The following is a 15,452-nucleotide window of genomic DNA, read 5'->3' as shown; positions in this document are numbered from 1 at the left end:
TCAGCCATGATCATACTGAATGGCGGTGCAGGCTCGAAGGGCCAAATGGCCTACTCCTGCACCTATTTTCTATGTTTCTATAAAGCAAAAGGAACAACTTGAGCTCATGGCGTTTTCTTGTGAGCAGCATGTGGCTAAGGAGGTAAAAAATTCCATATTTCTAAGGCACGTGTGACTGAGGCAGAGAAATCCCAATTATCTCAGGTTTCAATGAGTGAGGCCTTGCATCCTATTCCTGCTGTTCAGATATGCAATCCTCTTCTCCCACTTATTTCCTTATAACATACCCTTTCATCTCATACATTTTCTTTCTTTCCCAGCCAAGGACATTACTTGTCTTGTGGATCCTGCTTCAGTTGCCTTGGTGTATACAGTGAATAACCCTTAACAGATTTTTGCACCACCATTAGGCTCCACATCTACAGCAATATTTGGCTAGTAAGGAAGTTGTCGGTAGGTGCTGAAGTCCTGAACCTACTGGCACTTCAGCAATCCACATGGAACTACTATCCAAGCTAAGCAAAATCCAAACCAGTTTTGCTTCAGGTATAATGCAAAGTTGGGATAAGTTTTGAAGATAACCATCAGAACTTAAATTATTTTCTAACTAAGCTGTACTAGGTACAAGCAGAGAAACAATCTGCAATTAATTATTTGGCAAATGAATCAAATAAAAGATACAATCTCCACTACAAATTCAACTGATCATATTTCACACCTTAACTTAGACTTTGCTGAGCCCCAGCTTTGACACTGCAGTCCAATTCAGTGGAATATAAAGAGGAGTGCAGTATTTAGATCCTTAAATCAGTGATTAATGGATGCAGACAGTAAGTTCATAAGATGTAATGCTTTGATCAGCCACACAGCAGAGCTGCTTGTTAAGCAACAAATAAGCCAACACACAAAGGTCTTAAAAGCTGCACAATAGAAAGATTAGATTCTCAGTTGCCAATATTGTTTAGAGAACAGGAAATCTTTAAAGGGTAGACAGTAAAATTGCACAAATTAAAGCTTCCTCAATTTCTTAACTCTCTAAGTTTCTAAAACTTGCTTTATCTATCAGCACAGTGATAATTAAAATAGTTGAATCAGTCATTTATGTTCAGATGGTAATGAAGTTTCTTGCTCCTTGGAGCAGAGAATTTGCAAAAAACATAAAATGAAATAATCCAGATCATATTAGCAGTAATTTTAACGCTGTTATTAAAGGTTATATTCATAGGGAAAATTCCACGTACTTAAGGCAGAACATACCAAGAAACTGATTCAAGATAAACCTTTAAACTTGAAATTGATTACAACTTTGTTCACCTTTCCACCAATATTAAGATTTTACTGAACTAACCCTGATGTGCCAAAGAAATTCTGCACGTTGGTACAGGACTTTTAATTGCAGAACCTTTCATGGTTAGAAATTTTGATGCAGAAATGCTGTATAGAAAGTTGCAACTTTTATTAACTTTGATAGCTAGCGATCTGAAGGCTCAATGCAGGTTAAAAGCTTGAAAGTAATCAATAGCAGAAGCAAGTTTCACCAGCTATATCCCTTTGATTAATCGCTGTGTGAAAAAAAATCTAATCAATAAACACAAGAAATTTTGCAGATGCTGGAAATCCAAAACAACACACACACAATGCTAGAGGAACTCAGCAAATCAGGCAGCGTCTAGGGAAATGAATAAACAATCGATGTTTTGGGCTAAGACTCTTCTTCAAGACTGAGAAGAGGGAAGATGACAGAATAAAAAGGTAGGTGAAGGGAAAATCGGCTAGCTGGAAGGGGATAGATGAAGCCAGGTGGGTGGGAAAAGTCAAGGACTGGAAAGATAGAATCTGAAAGGAGGGGAGGGTGGACCACAAAAGAAAGGGGACGAGGATGAGACTGAGGGGGAGATGATAGGCAGGTGAGAAGAGTAAAGGTCCAGATTGGGGAACAGAAGAGGAGGAGGGATTTTTTTTAAACCAGAAAATCAATATTCATGCCATGAGGTTGGAGGCTACCTAAATGGAATACAAGATGTTACTCCTTCACCCCAAGCGTGGCCTCACCATGGCTCAAGAGGCCATGGACCGACATATTGGAACAGGAATGGGAATCTGAATTAAAATGTTTGGCCACCAGAAAGTTCCAGTTTTGGCAGATGGAGCGGAAATGCTTGACAAAGCAGTCCCCCAATTTATGACAGGTCTCATCAATGTATCAGGAGCACTGGACGCATAAACGGCCCCAGCAGATTTGCAAGTGGAGTATTGATTCACCAGGAAGGACTGTTTGGGGCCCTGACCGGAAGTGAGTGAGGAGGTAAATGGGCAAGCGTAGCACTTTGGCCATGCTGGGAGGGAGATTAGTTGGGTGAATGGACAAGGGAATTATGGAGGGAGTGATCCCTGTGGAAAATGGGGGGTGGGAGGGGGAGGTAAGGATACGTTTGGCAATATGAATCCTTTGGAGATGGCAGAAGTTGCAGAGGGTGACGTGTAGGATATGGAGGCTCACGGGGTGGTAGGTAAGGACAAGAGGAACTCTCTCACTGTTAAGACAGCGGGAAGATGGGGTGAGCATCTCGGGAAATAAAGGAGATGTGGGTGAGGGCAGCATCAATGGTGGTTCAATGAGGCAACAAACACACAAATGGGAAAATATGCATTGTTCAACTTTCTGCATCCAGTAGATATAACAGTCCCTTACTGACAGTCAACAGAATTGTATAGAATTGGAGATAATCAGAAGCCATTCTGTGAGGGTTTGCATTTAATAAAAGATTCAGTAAATGACAGGAGGGAAATTCAAGCAAGCACTGATCATCTTAAACAGGATTGTGAAGATAAAGGGGTAACTCAACAGTCAACTACAAGACACAATGATACCTGTTCCATCTTCAACATGCTCCACTTCCATAACTTCAGTATTGATTCTTCCACGAAAAATATATTGAGCTCCATTCATAGATTTGGTGCGCTTTGTTGATTTTTTACCAGAAACTCTAAAATGAAAGAAATGTGCATTTCCAGAAATAATAATTCATTTCAATCAACAGGCCTAAAATTAAATAAACATGTGGTGAACTGAAGTGCTCAGCATGAGGGATAGGAAGGATACAGAGCTTCAGCTGGCAAATTGCCTACTTTGATGTTCCTTCCAACTAGCTTGAAGCTTACCACAAGTTAAACAAATGGAAATCAGAACTCAGGCTTCATGCAAGTGTCCCAATTCATAAGCATGATTTCTGATCTCTGTTAAGGCTCAAACAAAAATATCATTGAACGGTATTACTATCAAGTCTAGAATTTGACTATATAAAGTCATTCAAGCAGCATCTCCTTGATATCTGTGCATAAAAAAGTCTTTACTAGAGTATGCAGATCATGGTCATAAATTGTACTTTGATGCTCGCCTACAATTTTCTAACACACCTGCATCACCACTTCCTATTATAGGGCATGCAGGTGCAATTTTAATGCAGAGCTCGGAAAATGTTTACAATTTTATGACTTCAAACACATATGAAATAAAATAGTTAATTTAACAACTGGACAACGCACAAGCACTTCTGGGGGAAAAAAACTGCTCAGAAGTATCAAACGTTCCAATAAATAATGTGGACTTCAAATTGAGGCATCAATGATTTCTGCTGGCAATATGCCATGAGGAAATATGAAATGATCAGCTGATCTTGCATAGATTTAGAAACAAAAGCCACATCAACACAGCTGAAAATGTAGGGAAGTTACCAATTTTCATTTCCAAATCCTGTTAATGCTGACGCAACTTGAAACTACGTTTCCTTCCTTCTGTAATGACTCACAGTGCTTTCACCAGAAACAAAAGTAGCACAACTACCTTTCACTGGACAAATCCATTAAATTATCTAAACAAATGCAATTAGTGGTCATTTATCCCACAACTGGAGTTCTATCCGCAGAATCAGCATCCCCAGACTGGAGGCAAACGACAATTTCAGTGATGGAAAAGGACACATTCATAACGCACCTTGGAAAAATGAATTATTTATACCTTGAAGCCTGTATTATTTATTTACATACTGGATGAACTGCACTCTCCCTTGTCACATAAATTTACTTAATATACATCTAAAAGAGATTTAAAAATTAATGGAATTGCCATCAATTGTCATTGGAGTAAAGAGTCCCAAGCTCCTGTAACCCTTCACACATTCAAGTGATTCCCAGCGTAAAAGCTTGGTCAAAATACTTAAACAGTGAGAGACTTTATAGAGATTTGATTCAAATACATGACAATGAGAAAAACAAATCAGCTAAATTTCAAGATATACAGATGCAATTTGCATAATCTTCCCTCAATTTAATATGTGGAATCCTAGCATCACTTCAAGTGCATTTTGCATTTCACCAGGCTGAGAAATCCTTCCAGGGTTCATTCAGTTCCCGAATCTCCAGTTGTGACCTGACCAGGGCTGAGGGGCTGCACCGATGGACGTCACTCTCAAACAGGACAGCAAATGTACTAAGTAATGAAACCCAAACTACAGAATTGTGTTTCTGATTATGAAAGGTGAACAGAACTAATTTCATCACGAGGTCAAAAGTTAGCAATTTCTGGTGCATTTCAAGTGGTCATTTGACAGTTCCTAATCATACCTTACCTGGACTTCCTTTTGCAGTACACTAGTAAGTTATCAAACAAAAAGAAAACACGCTCTTGAATATTTCCAGCTGAGATTTTCAACAATGGACCTTGTTGCAGTAGTTCAGTACAAATATCTGTCAGATTTGAACCCTGGCCAAAATAAAATGAGAAAAGCCTCATGATATTCATCTCACAACAGCTTACGTGCAGTTATCAATATCCACATGGTGGAAAAAAACTGGAGGAAATAGAATTGCCCCATTGACTCGTTTGCTTTTCTTACATTAATGTCAACTGAAAGAAATTTTAAAGAGCAAGTTTATAGTTGAAAATTTTCAAACATAATCCTCATTTAAACACCAGGTTACAATTTTTATAATTGAAAGATAGGGAAGAATGTGGCTAAGTTGCAAAACCCTCAATTCCTCTATGTAAACCCTGCAAATAATACAACTAATTGCAGAATTAACAAAACATGAACTCCTTCGAATAATCTTGTTATTAAACCTGAAATCTTTCTGGAGAAAAAGATAAACAGATGGCCAAGACAACATTGTATTCTAAGTTCCACAGGAACATAAAGAATCACAGGCCCATATTGCATAGCATATGTGTTTAAGATAATGACAATAGCCCGAATGCAAAGATAGATCATACATGATCTATTAAATGATGCAGCATGATCTGAGTGCTCTGCATTAACATATAAACCATCGGTTTGTATCATTTTCCATTTATGTCTTGCTAACATCGAACTTTTAATCATGAAACATCAAGCTAATGACATTATAAACTTGTTAAAAAGGTGGGTTCTGGCTAGTGCTCTCAAGTTTGCATATACTATGAAACGTACAGAATTTCCTCAAGGTGGTTGGTTCCCTCCCACATTTCAAAACCATGCAGATTTGTGCATTATTTGGCCTCAGTAAATTGCACCAAGTATGCAAGCAAGTGAAGGATTCTTGGAGGAGCTGGCAGGAACATGGGAAGAATAAAATGCCCTGTAGCTCAGAAGGGTAGGGAAAGGAAGAGGAGGGCAGTTGTAATAGGGGACTTGATAGTAAGGGGGTCAGATAGGCGATTCTGTGGACGCAGTCCAGAGACCCGGATGGTAGTTTCCCTCCCTGGTGCCAGGGTCCGGGATATTTCTGATCGCGTCCAAGATATCCTGAAGTGGGAGGGTGAGGAGCCAGAGGTCGTGGTACATATAGGTGCCAATGACATAGGTAGGAAAGGGGAAGAGGTCCTGAAAGGAGAATATAGGGAGTTAGGAAGGGAGTTGAGAAAAAGGACCACAAAGGTAGTAATCTCGGGATTACTGCCTGTGCCACGCGACAGTGAGAGTAGGAATGCAATGAGGTGGAGGATAAATGTGTGGCTGAGGGATTGGAGCAGGGGACAGGGGTTCAGTTTTCGGATCATTGGGACCTCTTTTGGTGCAGGTGTGACCTGTACAAAAAGGACGGGTTACACTTGAATCCCAGGGGGGCCAATATCCTGGCGGGGAGATTTGTGAGGGCTACTGAGGTGACTTTAAACTAGAATGGTTGGGGGGGTGGGAACCAAATTAAAGAGACTAGGAGACAGGAGGTTAGTTCACAACAGGGGGATGGGAACAAGTGCAGAGAGACAGAGGGGTGTAAAATGAGGGTAGAAGCAAAAAGTAGTAAGGTGAAAAGTAAAAGTGGCAGGCCAGCAAATCCAGGGCAAAAATCAAAAAGGGACACTTTTCAACATAATTGTATAAGGCCCAAGAGTGTTGTAAAAGCGAGCCTGAAGGCTTTGTGTGTCAATGCAAGGAGCATTTGTAACAAGGTGGATGAATTAAAAGTGCAGATTGTTATTAATGAATATGATATAGTTGGGATCACAGAGTCATGGCTCCAGGGTGACCACGGTTGGGAGATCAACATTCAGGGATATTCAATATTCAGGAGAGATAGACATGAAAGAAAAGGAGGTGGGGTAGCATTGCTGGTTAGAGAGGAGATTAACACAATAGAAAGGAAGGGCATTAGCCGGGAGGATGTGGAATCTATATGGGAAGAGCTGCATAACACTAAGGGGCAGATAAACGCTGGTGGGAGTTGTGTACAGGCCACCTAAGAGTAGTAGTGAGGTTGGGAATGGCATTAAACAGGAAATTAGAAATGCGTGCAATAAAGGAACAGCAGTTATAACGGGTGATTTTAATCTACATATAGATTGGGTGAACCAAATTGGTAAGAGTGCTGAGGAAGAGGATTTCTTGGAATGTATGCGGGATGGCTTTTTGAACCAACATGTCGAGGAACCAACTAGAGAGCAGGCTATTCTAGACTGGGTATTGAGCAATGAGGAAGGGTTAATTAGCAATCTTGTCGTGAGAGGCCCCTTGGGTAAGAGTGACCATAATATGGTGGAATTCTTCATTAAGATGGAGAGTGACATAGTTAATTCAGAAACAAAGGTTCTGAACTTAAAGAAGGGTGATTTTGAAGGTATGAGACGTGAATTAGCTATGATAGACTGGCAAATGATACTTAAAGGGTTGACAGTGGATATGCAATGGCAAGCATTTAAAGATTGCATGGATGAACTACAACATTTGTTCATCCCAGTTTGGTAAAATAATAAATCAGGGAAGGTAGTGCACCCGTGGCTGACAAGGGAAATTAGGGACAGTATCGATTATAAAGAAGAAGCATATAAATTAGCCAGAAAAAGCAGCTCACCTGAGGACTGGGAGAAATTCAGAGTCCAGCAGAGGAGGACAAAGGGCTTAATTAGGAAAGGGAAAAAGATTATGACAGAAAACTGGCAGGGAACATAAAAACTGACTGTAAAAGCTTTTACAGATATGTGAAAAGAAAAAAATTAGTTAAGACAAATGTAGGTCCCCTACAGACAGAAACAGGTGAATTGATTATGGTGAGCAAGGACATGGCAGACCATTTGAATAATTACTTTGGTTCTGTCTTCACTAAAGAGGACATAAATAATCTTCCGGAAATAGCAGGGGACAGAGGGTCTAACGAGATGGAGGAACTGAGGGAAATACATGTTAGTAGGGAAGTGGTGTTAGGTAAATTGAAGGGATTAAAGGCAGATAAGTCCCCAGGGCCAGATGGTCTGCATCCCAGAGTGCTTAAGGAAGTAGCCCAAGAAATAGTGGATGCATTAGTGATAATTTTTCAAAACTCTTTAGATTATGGACTAGTTCCTGAGGATTGGAGGGTGGCTAGTATAACCCTGCTTTTTAAAAAAGGAGGGAGAGAGAAACCGGGGAATTATAGACCAGTAAACCTGACATCGGTGGTGGGGGAAAATGCTCGAGTCAGTTATCAAAGATGTGATAACAGCACATTTGGAAAGCGAAATCATCGGACAAAGTCAGCATGGATTTGTGAAAGGAAAATCATGTCTGACGAATCTCAAAGAATTTTTTGAAGATGTAACTAGTAGAGTGGATAGGGGAGAACCAGTGGATGTGGTATATTTGGATTTTCAAAAGGCTTTTGACAAGGTCCCACACAGGAGATTAGTGTGCAAACTTAAAGCACACGGTATTGGGGGCAAGGTATTGATGTGGATAGAGAATTGGTTGGCAGACAGGAAGCAAAGAGTGGGAATAAACTGGACCTTTTCAGAATGGCAGGCAGTGAATAGTGGGGTACCGCAAGGCTCAGTGCTGGGACCCTAGCTGTTTACAATATATATTAATGACTTAGATGAGGGAATGAAATGCAGCATCTCCAAGTTTGCGGACGACACGAAGCTGGGTGGCAGTGTTAGCTGTGAGGAGGATGCTAAGAGGATGCAGGGTGAATGGATAGGTTAGGTGAGTGGGCAAATTCATGGCAGATGCAATTTAATGTGGATAAATGTGAGGTTATCCACTTTGGTGGCAAGAACAGGAAAACAGATTATTATCTGAATGGTGGCCGATTAGGAAAAGGGGAGGTGCAACGAGACCTGGGTGTCATTATACACCAGTCATTGAAAGTGGGCATGCAGGTACAGCAGGCGTTGAAAAAGGCGAATGGTATGCTGGCATTCATAGCAAGAGGATTCGAGTACAAGAGCAGGGTGGTACTACTGCAGTTGTACAAGGCCTTGGTGAGACCACACCTGGAGTATTGCATGTAGTTTTGGTCCCCTAATCTGAGGAAAGACATTCTTGCCATAGAGGGAGTACAAAGAAGGTTCACCAGATTGATTCCTGGGATGGCAGGACTTTCATATGAAGGACTGGATCAACTAGGCTTATACTTGTTGGAATTTAGAAGATTGAGGGGGGATCTTATTGAAACGTATAAAATCCTAAAGGGGTTAGACAGGCTAGATGCAGGAAGATTGTTCCCGATGTTGGGGAAGTCCAGAACGAGGGGTCACAGTTTGAGGATAAAGGGGAAGCCTTTTAGGACCGAGATTAGGGAAAACCTTCTTTACACAGAGAGTGGTGAATGTGTGGAATTCTCTGCCACAGGAAACAGTTGAGGCCAGTTCATTGGCTATATTTAAGAGGGAGTTAGATATGGCCCTTGTGGCTAAAGGGATCAGGGGGTATGGAGAGAAGGCAGGTACAGGGTTCTGAGTTGGATGATCAGCCATGATCATACTGAATGGCTGTGCAGGCTCGAAGGGCCGGATGGCCTACTCCTGCACCTATTTTCTATGTTTCTAACTTGAAGGACAGTTCAGCTGATGAGTCAAATGGCCTGCTTCTGGTCTATGCCACTCCACGACAAGCAAATTACAGGTGCTCCTGACACCGAAGCTTATTGCCCTGTCTTACAAACACCGCTTCTCCAACTTGCTCTCCATCTTTAAAATACTACCTGAAACCCCTCTCTTAGTACCTCTTCAATACCAAATGCTTCGCAGTGATGACAATGCACACGGGACTCTGAAGTGTTTTTATGATAAACACACCACATGTGTCAATGTAATCTTGATTAATACATCATCACTTCTCCATTTGCTTATTTATCATTCTTCTTGAGAAATAAGCTCCCTGTTTAGATACATTTCAATGCATGACTACGTGAATCTGGTCAGCCTTAAAATATTCAGCAGCATATTTATTCAAGCCAGGAGATACTTCCTCCTGGCAGACAATTACATCATCTCCCCAGATGCTTCCAAGTAAAGGAATAAACTGAAACAAAGGATTTCATTTTTTGTTAACAACAGGCCATAAAAAGAAGCATTAATAGCTTTTCAGAAATAACTTCAGCAAAGAAGTACAAGTGCACTCACCTTGCACCTTGCTATTTTAAGATTGAATATTAATACCACATTAGCCTATGACAGAGCTGCATCTCAGGATGATACAGAATAACTGAATTGATTACTAAATTGACAGTAAAATATAGCCAAATTCATACATCTTAATCTATAATGCAAAATCAATGTGCTGCAAATTATTTGTTTCCAAAGATCATTTGAATTAGCAAGACAGTGGCCGGGGATAGTGGATGGTGTCTAGTTAGACAGAGGTGTGGAACTAATGGTATTGCTCTTTGGGAGTTGACATGAACCCTACGGAGACTTAAAAGACTGCAGATGCTCTAATCTACAGCATAAATGAAAACTGCTCAAGGGCCAACTTCCAGTTAAGATGGCACCTACGTACAATGCTCCTTCAGTTGCTATCTCAGGATAGATCATGAAACCATACATTTCACTTCTTTTATGTTTTTTATGTTTATTTTTCATCTTGGATAAGATTCTGGAGCTGTTGGAGCCTGTGATTTGCAGTTTGAATATCGTTTGTGTGTTTCAGTGCTCTGCAGTCTCCAAGAGGATTATAGAAGGCAAAGGCAGTGAGTGCAAATCTCATGGCGGGCAGGCTGTGGCATGGGGCATGAGCCAATGTTTCACTCCATTCGCCAAATAAAGCTTCCATTGTGCACCGATTACAGCAATGAGGAAGATTGAAACACCAAGGTGACTGCGGAAGATGAGGAAGAAGATGCCTGCCTTTTGATCGCTGGGGATCGTTCTGCTACCGGACAGGGGAGAGCCTGCCTCTATGCCCAGAGAATGTTACCCAGATTTTCTGCGTTTTAGATATGGACTTGGACTATAGACATTTTTTAGTCTTATATTTTTTTTTACCCAATTCTGTGGTTTTTTTTTTGCCCGATCTTTCTCATTACATTTGTGCGGGGAGGGGGATTTGGGGATTGATGTGTCTGTTCTCTTTTTGTTCGGTTTTTGAGTGGGGAGGTAGTATTTGGGGGTTGATAATCGTGCAGCCGTTCTTTTCTTTCTTGGTTTCATGGCTAATCAGAGAAGAAGAATTTCAGAGTTGTATAGTTCGATAATAAAATAACCTTTGAATCTTTGAATTCAATGTGGCAGGCAACATCTGTGGAGGCAAAGGGAGAGTCAACATTTCAGATCCTGATGCAGGATCTCAAACTAAAATGTCAAACATGCCTTTACTTCCACAGATGCTACCTAACCCATTGGGTTCCTCATAGCAATTTGTTTATTTTTTTTTTATTTTATTGAGATACAGCGCAGAATATGTCCATCCATCTGGCCCTTCGAGTGGGGTACCCAGTAATTTTCCAAATTACTACACATGTGAACATGTCTTTACAATTCCAAGAATTAGACATTTCATTCTGCACATAAGGACAACTTGGAAAGTGGCCTGAAATCCATTAAAAAAGTACTGTTATTTCCTCGGCCTTCCAGATCATACCTCCCATCCTTCAATTGATGACTGCAAGTGCTCCAAAGCTTCAAGCTTCTCCATCTGCCTCTTTGTTTCGTTAATATTTGTACACACGGTCTTCATTGCCTGCAAGGCCTCCGCCACTGCTGTGCTATCGCCATGTTTTTTGGGAGTCCTTTTCAACAGCTCCTAGAAAAATATAAATCACACTTCAATCATAGACCAAGATTCCCAACCATCACCTTAAAAATATTGACAATTGCTTTGGAGAAAGATACATTTTGATAGATCATTCTTGGATTAAAAGACAAAAGTCAATTTCATTAACAATTTTCACAATTTTCATCAACAGCCACATTTCTCACAGGTTCCAATAATTTTCTATTTCTTTCCCTCCCAATCAGGTCAACTTGAGGTCTGTTTGTTAAGAAATATATATTTTAGCTCATTTCCATGTGCTTACAGTCACCAAGATCAAAGAACATTATATCAAAATTTACAATTTAGAAAGAATACAGAGTAAGAACTAGTCTGAAGAGGAGTCATCCGGGCATCAACACAGAAGTCCCTCATCAAGACAACCTCACAATCTGGATTGCTACATCTATTTGTACTACGAGATTCCCTGTAGATTGTCTTGATGAAGAATGCAGAATCATATATAAAATCGTGCAGTTAATTGTTCAGTCCTAAAGCAACATATACTTGCAACAATGTAAGTGTCATTAACATTTTGTACCTCCTCCTTCTGTTTCCCCCTCACATTTTGCAGGAAGTAGTTTGCATAAACAAGTTAGAGTTTGAGTGTCTTTGGAATTTGAAACAATTTTCAGGGCTCACTTTTCAATATTCCAAGAACACTCAATGTTTAGACCAGCTGTTTCTTCTCCGAAGTCAAACATAGGGTCCTTCAGTTTTACACTGTTGCCATTTAGAAGCTTCACTTGGCATTTCTACTTCTTTTCTTTTAATATAAAGCTTGATATCCTTCTCATGATATTGTGACCACAAATAAGGACAAGATTTTACAGATGGTCAAGAACACACAAGAAAAATCAGAAGGCAAATGGACCACCTGGATCTTTGAGCCTCCTTCATTCAATATGATTGTGATTGGTTAGACCCCTCTTGTCTGGACTTCAAATGTTCATTTCTCACCAACATACATCACCTTTCTGCCATTTAGCTAAACACCTTACTCTTCCAGTTATTAGCTTCCATTTGTTGTAATTAGGTGTTGCCCACTGATCATGTCACAATTGCAGTTGGTCCTTTTTGTTCTGCCTCTGCTTTACAAGTTTATTTTTCATTCAAGTTTTGTTTCTCTTTGGTATTAAATTTAGAGTTGACATTCTGACCCCAGCCTCAAAATTCTTAAATTTCCAAATTCAAAACAACTAACAGAGAATAACTTCAGGATCTTTCTAGAAAAAGCAAGCCATGCTTGAAAGAGGCAATGCAAAGTTCCCAATGTGCCCTCATATTGGACAGAACAATCATCTCCAGGGTCTCTTGAGATGTGAATGGATGACATTTTCAGGCAGTCAGACAGATAATCCTAATTTGGTAATCTCAAAATGAATTCCAGATTTAGATCATGGGTTGGGGGACATGGGCAGGAATTTGCATTTTCCACTGTGATACTCCTTGTGGAATGCATTGTAGCAATGTACAGAAACGTTTTTCCAAACTGGAGTATACACATCAACAATAACAAAACACAAATCAATAAAGTGGGCAGAGATCATCTCGGAATAGATACCCTCTAGGGAATTTCATAAATTTTGTGTACAAATCAAACAGCTCTCCAGTATTTATATTCTTGAATTTATTTGCCACCTATTTGTTCAATTGAACAGGGTAAAACTCAACCATTTGCATTCCTGAAACAGCAACCAGAGGATTGAATGCACACTCAATATTAATTACTACTCCTTGAGACAAGTGAGACTAGATTTACATGTTAGAAAATGATGTGCATGAATGATGGTTTCACACTGAAAGCTTTCCCTTGGCCTGTCTGAAGTTCCTGCATCCTAGAGCTGGGATCCCACCCACTCATACAGCATACTTTTTGACTTTCTACTATCAGGCAGGAGACTCCAATGTATATATAAAAAAAAAGTCCGGATGGGAAACAGTTTCTTCCCTTAGGCCATGAGGCTTCTGAACTCCCTGCCACATCGCATTCCAAGTGTCACTTGTTAAGCCAATTGGTACATTACAATATTTAATTTAGGCACTTTTGGTTGTCATTTATGCATGATTCATCTGTAGATTTCATCCTGACAGTTCATAAGTTATCCTGTGTTATGTGTACTACTATGCTTTACACCCTGTTTCGGAGAAATGTTATCTCATTTCTATATACATTATATGGTTATATACATTATATATGTATGCATACAGTTAAATGACAATAAACTTGAATTCAGAATTTTCAAAGTACAGGTAAATACAGATCAGCAGAAACATTCGGTGCAAAACTGGGGCAATGGTTCAGATGCAAGTGTCTGTATTTGAGGAAGGGGAAGCAGAGCTTTCAAAAAAGAACAACACTGGAACCAACTCAACAGCTTTGGCAATTAATTTTTTTTCAGTAAAGTGTTAGTTTATGAACATTAAAGTATTAATTATGTCCAGTAGAGCTTACAATAGCTCTGTAGATTTTAATGGCCACCAGCTGTGAAATGAAAGCATTCTCTCTTCTGTGAAAATTACTAAAGACTAATCACACAACATTCAGCAAAACCTGGCACTGCAGTCCAGGGCTAAGTAATTAAAAAGAGCCAGCTATTGCTGGCCCTGGGACATCTTATTTTGGGAAGCTAATGAATGCTGTCATCATCATCAACGGAGTGCCTCTTCCCAGTTCCAAATCAAACTCAAGGTATTCCGCTTAACTGCAGTTAAAGGAACTCAGCAACAACTAAATTCAAACAGAATATTAAAGCCAGAGAGTTGCTTTATTTGTACACTTAAAATGTTTGCAGAACCAATAGATACTTCTACAGTTATAAGCATAATACCATGAAGCTTCTGCACGAGATTTGTTACACTATGAGAATTACATTTCTGCCTTAGTTTTCTTAATAAGTTGCACTGAATGCACAAAGACTTCAAAGGGGGTAAAATATTGCTTAACCCATTAGAAATGAGAGCTAACTGGCAAGTAATCCAAATGCTTCAAATGAATACTGATCAGTAGTTTTCTTTGGATATTTCAATCAAACAAAGACCGCATTAGTACCCCAAACAGGGTCTGGGTGTTTGATGATGGAGACAAAGTTTAGCACAAAATTATGTTTTATTGTTCCTACTAAATGAAATGTTCGCAACTTAAAAGTATTACATAATTAATATTACTTTATTTTCAAGCAGTCGTGGTTCATTTCCATTATGTTAACACTGCTTCAGTACTGCACAAGGCAGAAGAACAAACCACAAGGATTAATACCATATTCTCAGTAGCGACTAAATTGAAACTCAATCCAAATTTATGCAAAATAACTGTACCCGCTTCAGGCTTCGCGTAGCATGCAAGTATCACATTCCAGTACAGATGCTACAAGTTTGAAAGATAAACTGTAAATTATAAATGCTTTGAGAGGTTGGCTATGACTAGACTGAACTCCTGCCTCAGCAAAGAGCTGGACCCATTTCAACTTGCCTATCACCACAATAGGTCAACGGCAGATGCAATCTCAATGGCTCTCCACACGGCTTTAGACCACCTAGACAACACAAACATCTACGTCAAAATGTTGTTCATCGACTATAGCTCAGCATTTAATACCATCGTTTCCACAATCCTGATTGAGAAGTTGCAGAACCTGGGCATCTGTACCTCGTTCTGCAATTGGATCCTCGACTTCCTAACTGGAAGACCACAGTCTGTGCGGATTGGTGATAACATATCTTCCTCGCTGACGATCAACACTGGCACCTCAGGGCTGTGTGCTTGGCCCACTGCTCTACTCTCTGTACACGTGACTGTGTGGTAAGGCATAGGTCAAATACCATCTACAAATTTGCTGACATTGTTGGTAACCAGAGGGCATACAGGAGTGAGATATGCCAACTAGAGGAATGGTGCCGCAGCAACAACCTGGCACTCAACATCAGTAAGACAAAAGAGCTGATTGTGGACTTCAGGAAGGGTAAGACAAA

The 15,452-nt window shown here is 40.0% G+C and overlaps 1 protein-coding gene across 2 annotated transcripts in view; it reads right to left on the bottom strand.

Moving 5' to 3' along the window:
- prex1 (phosphatidylinositol-3,4,5-trisphosphate-dependent Rac exchange factor 1) overlaps positions 1-15,452 on the bottom strand; it is a 209,860-nt gene that overhangs the window by 117,504 nt on the left and 76,904 nt on the right. For both annotated transcript variants that reach the window (XM_063041400.1, XM_063041401.1), the window contains exons 6-8: positions 11,310-11,471; positions 4,629-4,762; positions 2,872-2,987 (exon numbers count right to left, since the gene is read on the bottom strand). In XM_063041400.1, the coding sequence (XP_062897470.1) occupies positions 2,872-2,987; positions 4,629-4,762; positions 11,310-11,471 (412 nt within the window). The remainder of the gene's footprint in view (positions 1-2,871; positions 2,988-4,628; positions 4,763-11,309; positions 11,472-15,452) is intronic.

This window comes from Mobula hypostoma, chromosome 2 (assembly GCF_963921235.1).
Source record: "Mobula hypostoma chromosome 2, sMobHyp1.1, whole genome shotgun sequence".
In the NCBI taxonomy this organism is placed as follows: Eukaryota; Metazoa; Chordata; class Chondrichthyes; order Myliobatiformes; family Myliobatidae; genus Mobula; species Mobula hypostoma.
The sequence above is the reverse complement of the archived record's forward strand: the minus strand, read 5'-3'. Positions and strand labels throughout refer to the sequence as shown.